Raw genomic sequence first — 8,273 nt, forward strand, 5'->3', positions numbered from 1 at the left:
TGACAGCTTTCCGCAAGGGACAGAGTTTGTTTAGACAGGAGCCAAAAAAAATATGCCTATACTCAGCAGCCTCCGGAGGGTGTCGTCAGTGCTCGGCCCTCACTGATTTAGAAGAGCGTTTATTCCTATCTAATGTGCTGGTCCCACAGCATTTCATGGAATTATGAGTAAAAGCACCCCATACTTCAGACGACGCTTTAGGCAGGTCTGCTGAGGGGTGGAGGACCGGAAGCCCTACTTAGAGGAAGGGACCCGCCTTCGTTTGAAACGTTCATCAGTCGTTGGTACACCTGACGGACGTTTGCTACCAGTTAGTCTCTGCGCTCCACGACTGTCTGTGTACGTTGACATGCTTCTTCTTTGGGATGGGCGCCACGCAGAGTGCTCTGTTTTTCCCTCGAGTGCGGGCCGTCACATGCTTAACAATGGAGGCCAGGGCAAGCACCGCAGCCATCACTTCGAGTGCATCTACAATTCAGACGACCGACAACCGTGGCTCTTCACAGAGAGGCTAGAGTGTTACTGTAGGCTTTACCAGAAATACTTAAGGCTCAGTTGCACACTAATAAGCTCTGGGATTCCTGCAGATCAGCCCTCTACTCCATCCCATGTTGGCGTACAGGCGTCAAAGCACGAGCTCCCTCTGCCCGTGCATAAGCTGTGAAGCGAATAAAAGCAGCTATTCATCCTCATGCAACTGGTTCTCAAGCTTCCCCTTCCCCTAGTAAAGAACAGTGATTCTCCCGGGAGGAAATCTACCGCACTCCCAGTTGCACTTAAGGAAGGCACGCGCATTGTCACTAAAGTTTCCTCTTCGGCTAAAAGAACTAAGCGTAAAATCAGAGCACGTTGTTTATGCTGGAAGCGATCAATATTGTACCCAAGAGATAGTCACGCTTCTTTGATAGCTATCCTGAGTAGACAGATATCAAACCTACGTTACTGAGTCGTGAGACGCCATGCAACGCCCATGAGTTGCTGGATTGACTGTATCCCGAGGAACTGGGTATCAAATGCGAATAAAACACATGATACTGTTATTTGATTTGTCTTCATTCTGCAAACACACAGTAAATCACGAATGAGTCAATGGTGCACGTAAATCGCCTCCCTTGCACTGGAGAAAACTGGCGTGTCTGCTTAGGGATGCTTCAAGACATACATGACTTCAAAAATTGTAAAGTGTATTCACGCAGAGAATTCCATCAGTAAACTTCTGGCACACGTCCCTCGTTGCACGGTGATCTCCATCGGGCCCCCTCTGTGGAGCAGGACGACCTCTCGTAGCTGAAGGCAGAATGCCACAAACCAACAATTCTCCTTGTGGGGTCAAAAAGAAATTTAAATGACGGAAGTTTACACTGAACATGTCTGTGGTACAGTTCATACTGACGAGGACTGAGAAGGCGAGGGAATCCTCACACGTCCAATAGAATCCATAACCTCTCCCTTCACATTTATTATAAGGTCACCTTCGCGAACACCTGCTCTATCAGCCGCGCTTCCAGGAGTTACTCTGCACACCTTTAATCCCGATCCTGCATGGATGCATGCGCACGACTCGTTGCTGCCCCTTGACCGCTGTTCTCCCCATCAGCAGTCGGGAGTCCCGTAGAAGAGTTACTGAAGAAACAGTTGTACATTCGGCTAACCCCTACGCCTCCCCGATGGATTTCATAGATCCTTCTTACCTGTAGGCAGATTTGGACGTGCTGCAGCCAAACGTGGCATCTCTTCTGTCACGAGCAACCCTGTACGCCACGCATATGCCAAGAAAGCGCTAGAAGCACGCCGGGGAGTAGAAAACCACAACTACGCACGTGAAAAACGAAGGCTGCATTTACAACATACCAATGGAAGGAACTGTGAATTTGCCCGAATCCCTCAGAGACTCCGCGACCCGAAGTACAACTGCTGACGGCAACGCCAGCCTGATGCATTCATGCAGGAAAGAAATGCGGGATATGGAGGGCGAAAGCAGCATTAAGTTGTTATTTATTGCTTCAAAAGATGCCTCAAGAATCTTGATTATCTCTGTATCGGAAGATGCGATGTTCTGCTTTGCCCTTTCAACCCACCGCTCACCCACAGATGTCGAATTTCTTGACAAGCATTCCTACGATGGAGCCTTCCATGTCGACGACAGGCGCTCCAGACATGCCTGCAATATTTAAAATGCACACTGAGCATTCAGCGCCTGCGATAAGAGGCAACGGATTGCAGCACACAGCCTAGCCTAAAGCGGTACTCACCTGGAAGCGTCAGCAACTGCAGCTGTAGGAGACCCAAGTTTCCCGAGTCGTCTGTCGGCCTGAATGTCTGACGAGGCTGCAACACCTGGCCCGCTACCCCTATTGGCTCATTTGCGTGCTAAAGGGAAGAAGCACATAAGCAGGATGCACCTCTATATAACGGGATGGCGGCAACGGATACCGATTTACAGCGAGAGATGATCATACTCTGAAGGGCAATTGCTACGGGTATGACCATCGTACCTCTGTTGCAGCGTAGGTCGCAATTATCTCTCCCATCTCTGGGCGTGTTACAGCGAACTCTGCGCAAACAAAAAGAATCGGACTGAATGAAGGCTCAACCCTGAGCCGATCTGAGCTAAGATAACTGACAAATGGAGGTTACCTTGTAAGTCGTGCACGCACCCCTCCCCAGGAGCGTTACATCGATGCATCACCAAGGATTCAGCCTAATCAAATCCCCCCCCCAAAATAGTCATTGACTGGAAGCTTCTCCGTGGAAATTGGTACCTTCATGGGCCCAGTGACGACTTACTTCCGTGTACGTGGGGGCACTCCTTTCCCTGGAAGGAGTTATTTACCCGAAGCACAGCAACATCGGTCGCTGCAGCACATGCAAGAAGGCACGCAGTCACGACCCTTTTTTAGCCGCCTTCTTCGACCCCTCCCCGCAAGCATTCTGCGACAACTTGATGGGACAAACCTTACTCTCATCAAGGCCGCAGAGGCGCGCTTCGTGTAGCCGACCTAATGAGTCCTTTATACATAGTGGGAAGGGCACAAAGTTGCCGTCTACCCTTTGCACTTGTGGCTCACGACTTTTTGGGCAGATTGCTGCGTCCGTCCCCAAACCACTGGGTTGCTGTGATCAACGCGGGACAAAAGAGTGAGGCGACGGACCCTCAGCCAATCCATCGCAGCCAGTGCATTCGTACAAGAGAGAACGAACAAATTCGCCACCGAGCGGGGCGTAGCTTACCAAGACAACATGAGCGGCAGTTACTATGTGGCCTGAAAACGTCTCCGCAGCTGCGCAAAGCAAGCCTATGTATCCAACCAACGACAGATCTGCGCAACTCAATTAACAAAGTGTTTCACTGAAGTCTAAGTGCCTCACCCTCATCGTCAAAGAAAAAGCCAGATCCCAGAAAGTGATATTGTTCATGCGCATGCTGCTCCTCATCGAATTCTGTTTGGCCGAGGGCTTTGTGAGCGAAAGGCGCTTGCGTTTGAAGCACCGCATACACCTGTACCACGAGGGGCTCAATCTTCCGAAACACTTGCTGTAGCTTCAGAGGCTCGGGCGACTGCTGCAGTTCACGCTCGACACGCTGCCTTGACAATTCTCTACAAAGCGCTGGCGCCCCAGAACGGAACACAGCAGGCGACGACGAGAGGAAAAATGCGGTAGTTACGGCAGCGGTAACCCATCTTTCCCTGCAATGAAGAACATTAGTGAAGACGTTCTTCAAAACACCGTTGGTGCACTGTCCATGCGTCTGCGCATTTTCTCTTTCTATACGCAACTGGTGGCGCCGATTTTCCTGTCTGCAGCTGCACGCGCCAGCAGCAGCAAGGAAACCCAGACAAAGCCAACAAGCTGTTGATGGGGTTTCACATAACGGTTTTCCAACATTTTCTTCCGACCGGTCGTAGTTGGGGTAGACCACTTGAAATGCCGGCTCGGCGTGGTGCATTTGACGCCTTGCAGACGCCTTGAGACTCCCACGTCCACCGCTACCGGGCCGATGGGCAGGAAAGAGTGATCGAATAAATCCCCATAATGTAGTCCTAACGGAGAAGAAGCAGGCATGACGCATCATCTTCTGGTCGCCGTCGCTTGTCTTCTAGTCCTCCCCCTGAAAGATGCTTGTAGTAGGAGCACACAATACACCACCGAGATAACTTCGCTTTATTATGTCGACTCATCGTTCGCTTCTAGCACTAGACGAAGACAAGAGCATGGCAAGCCAGCTCCTCCTGGGTCTACCTGGCAGACTTGACACGATGTGGTGGACAGACAACGCAGCGGATCCGGCAGAAAAGATCTGTTATATGGAATTAAAACCAAGATCCATGCGCTTTAAAGTATACTTTAAACATGTAGACTTCCACGCACTAGGCGAACGGTACTGTACCACCTGGGCAAGCGGGGCCTTCAGTGCGCGACCCCTCTAAATGCCTTCACCGAAGGATTTTCATATTTGCCAAACAGCTAGGCGCATGCTGAAACCTTACGCTACGCGAAGTCAGGAAGTAAGAATTAGACAGCTCCTTATAATATTGTGCTAGTACAATATGCCGGCGGAATTCAATAAACCGATATGGTTCGAAGCTACACATTTCTCGTCTGGTACCACTTCCCAACCACTTTGGCCAGGTTAAGCTCCGACGTATTCCGTTGACATGAAATATCTTATACGGAGTTTTCCTGTGATTATTGGTCTTTCCATACATCCATACAAACCATTTGGTTGAGGGCGTCACCGTGTAACTCTGGACTCGCGGGCTGGCCGCCGTTTGGCAAATGAAAGACCAACAATCACGGGAAAACTCGGTAAAAGATATTTCGTGTCAACGGAATACGTCGGAACTCAACCTGGCCAAAGTGGTTCGGAAGTTGTACCACACGAGAAACGTGTAGCTTCGAACGATGCTAGATGCTTCCTGAAATGCCACTCGGTAATGCAATCCTTTGGCGCCGTAGCTGTCAGGTTCTCTGCTCCACAACTGTCTTTGTTTGAGATATTTCCCGTTTCGCTTTTGAGTTGCATTTTTCTCACTCTTGAGAAACTCAACTGGCTACGGTTCTTGCCGAGCTCACCAGCGAACTCTAGTTAAAGTACGATTGCATCTGTGGAGATCTCCTGTGCTACTTACTAGACAGGGTCGAAACAGTCGATTGTCCTCTCCATCCTAGCCTTGCACGGATGTTTTTCGCAAAATTCACGGTCGTGCTCTAACCTGCCATTGGTAGGGTCAGCCGAACAGTGGAACGGGTGGCCAGGACGTTTTGCGCTCCACGAAGGGTCCTTCAGGGGAGAGCCGTCTCCGCATGTATCGGGGATGTCAGTAGCTGGAGTAGCGGAACACTGTCAAGGCTAGATTCTTGCTCACCACTCTGCGCCGTGGTTGGGCCTGCACGGATATCTCAACGGAATGTACCCTCAGTCAGCGGCTGTGATGACATATACGTCGTTCGCGATTGACAGCATGCATTCCAGATTTATCGCCTGTTCGACTTCGTTTACTGCAGAGGGTGGGGCTCGATTAGCCATTAGCCCTGTATGTAATCGCCACTGTTTGCCGTAAGGCATCAGCATTGAAAGAGACCCTAAGTGCGCCTTCTGCCGCAAGTCTAGCACTTGGCTCAACACATACCGTTATATGACCGCCGTCAGCCACTCCGAGAGGCACAGGCACAACAGATGCACTAACCCGCAGGTTTGCGACTCTGCACCCAGCCGCTTTCCTTCCTTGTTCAGAATGCGCCTAAAATGTAATAGTGCAGACATCGACCAGGTGCTCTCTGTTATTTCCGGTCTACGGCGTATCGGCGTAGACCGGAAGTGCCGGATATCACCTAATTATGTGAGAGGCAATTACTCAGATATATACGTGCAATCCTTGAATCAGCGGCGGTGACAACAAACATGGGCATACACAGGGCAGCGGAAGTCCGGCCGAAGGCGTTCTGTGGATACGTCATTCTATAGAAGGAACTACACATTTCTGTACACAGATCACCTCCCTTCGAGGAACTCTTATGTGGGCCATTTTGACTCTATTGAAGGTCGTGATCGTTGTCGGTTAAGATAGACGGCAATCGTCGCTTCAACACTACCCGGCCCGTCGGTGCTTCCCATCGACTATACAGCTACAAATTATATGGGGCGATTTCCCCACCGTAGTACGGCTCCCTTCCTACCCTGTTTGTCACATAACACTAGGTTCAGCGTCAAATACAACTACAGTTTGCTCCTTAGATTTAGTCCCCCTTGGGGGTTTCGTCGGCCGGAGCCGCGGCGTTGCTACAGAGACCTTTGAACCTGCTGAGGACTTTCTGCAAGTCACCCACGACGGTTTCGAAGAAAAATCGGGCCCCTACGATTCACTAGTCGCTCCGCTAAGTGCATTCCCTCACATTATTCGAGGCGGTGCCCACAGACTCTCAACTACTCCAGCCTACGCGCCATTCACAATACATTGTGTAGTGAATACACACTAGAATCACGGCAGCAGTGCCGTGTTCGTTGTGAAATGAGTGAGGGTTGAATAAACAGTCGGAGTGTCTATGAGTGCTTATTGATGTACATTGAGTACAACATTTATGAATGCATTAAACATTCTTTACGAAGTGGCACTGATATGAATATAGGAGAAGCTGACATGAGCCTTCGTGCCAAATGTGTTGCAACGTGCTACGCCATCTCCTCTCCCAGCCCCAAAGGCCGCAGTGCCGGCTCTAGAAGGGTTGCAGAACAGAACAATTTTGGAGAAGAAACTGAAAGAAGCAATGTCATTTAACCCTTGTTAGTTTGTTAGTTTGTTATGTTGTTGTTTCAGTAAGATAGTTATTGCATGCCAGCTCGCTACACTCACCTGTGGGGTTCTATGGATGCGCCCCACCGTAGTCCTTCACAGATACAACCTAGTAATAAGTAAAGCTAACTGCAAGTGCTCGTACTAAAGAGAAATACTCTAAGTTATCTTGAACAGATCTCAGGATAGCATGTGAGGGACTGAGGGCTCTCCCCGGATATCATCAACTTACTGGGTCCGAAGTACCTCTAGTGTTATAGATTCGCATGTGAGGGAACTTGGATCCCTACTAGGCCTCACAATTGTGTTTTTCATCTGCGTTAGTGTTGTCGTTGGGGGCACAAGACGCAGAACTGCTGGCTCTGGCGCATCTACTGACTCCAGTGTGATCAAGTTGAGAGGGCCCTATGATCCCTAAGGCACCAAACTCGCCTTAGACTGGCCCGTCTGAAGGAGAGTTTCTCACACTTTGGGTGCTGCCATCGGATAAAATAAGAAGGCTACAGCTGGTAAGGACCACCAGCACGCCTCTTCGACTACGCAGCAACGCGTCCTGATTTATCTCGGAATAAGTTGATTCCTCCCACCAGGCTCTAACCGCTAGATGCACTGCTTCAGATGCCCTTCCTAGGACTGGTTTCTTCCTGTATCCTCTGCTTATTGGGGGTCAAAGCCTTTCCAATTTACGCGAATCTTCATCCCCTTACCGTTAGTTTATCCATCAAGATCAGTCAACTGCGCCTCGAAGAAAACGTCGGGGCTGTCGGATGATGCGTTCACCCTGCAGATTCGGCGTTCAGCGTGTTGCGTGTTTCCGGCGAGGCACCACGACGGACTGCATGCATATCTCAATCATCTCCTACTGGGCTTTTGCGGATGAATCAGCTGCTGCTTAAACGGGCGTTTCCATTAATACCCAACGCAGAGACCTCACGAATTGCGTCTACAGGCCGTCTGCGCGCCCATCACCGTCAACGCCAGAAACAATATTGTGCACTCTGGCGTTGACGCTTCACTGCGTCAACGCCAGAGTGCACAATATTGTTTTGTGACGAATTAGTTCTACAAGCTAGCCTGAAGTAAAGTTATAAGCCGTATTTCTGGTTGCACAGTAGCCGTTGTGCTTGCTGTTTTTCCATTTATGAGATCTACGAAGCGTGGCCGCAGGGATAAAGTTTAGCTTTGAACAGATGTTCCAAAGCGCAATTAGACTCCACTTGTGGAATTCTTTAGTACGGAGTGCAACCATTTCACGAAGGCGGCTAAGCGGAGAAGAACAGCCGCAGTTGCTCGCAAATATTTATTGCATCCGTTTACCATGTGAACTAAGGCTGTGCAATTTAAATGCAGGCCTTATATGATTAATGAGATTCCCTCTAGGGCGACTATTATGAGGAACTCCTGTGCACTGTAGTGAATACTCCCTACAATCACGGCAGCAATGCCGTGCTCGTTGTGAAGTGAGTGAGATTTGTATGA

General features: G+C 49.8%; 1 protein-coding gene across 1 annotated transcript; it reads right to left on the minus strand.

Annotated features, from left to right (window-relative positions):
- Positions 1–1,009: 1,009 nt before the first annotated feature.
- EMH_0069680 (uncharacterized protein) lies at positions 1,010–3,949 on the minus strand (the record flags this gene model as incomplete). The annotated part of the gene is made up of 10 exons (XM_038022686.1): positions 1,010–1,057; positions 1,423–1,538; positions 1,692–1,751; positions 1,852–1,931; positions 2,086–2,161; positions 2,253–2,370; positions 2,496–2,554; positions 2,788–2,856; positions 3,370–3,689; positions 3,900–3,949. The coding sequence occupies 10 exons, from the start codon at positions 3,947–3,949 to the stop codon at positions 1,010–1,012; spliced, it is 996 nt and encodes a 331-aa protein (XP_037878540.1).
- Positions 3,950–8,273: the final 4,324 nt, after the last annotated feature.

Source organism: Eimeria mitis, genomic scaffold, assembly GCF_000499745.2.
Source record: "Eimeria mitis Houghton genomic scaffold, Emh_scaff4, whole genome shotgun sequence".
NCBI lineage: Eukaryota > Apicomplexa > Conoidasida > Eucoccidiorida > Eimeriidae > Eimeria > Eimeria mitis.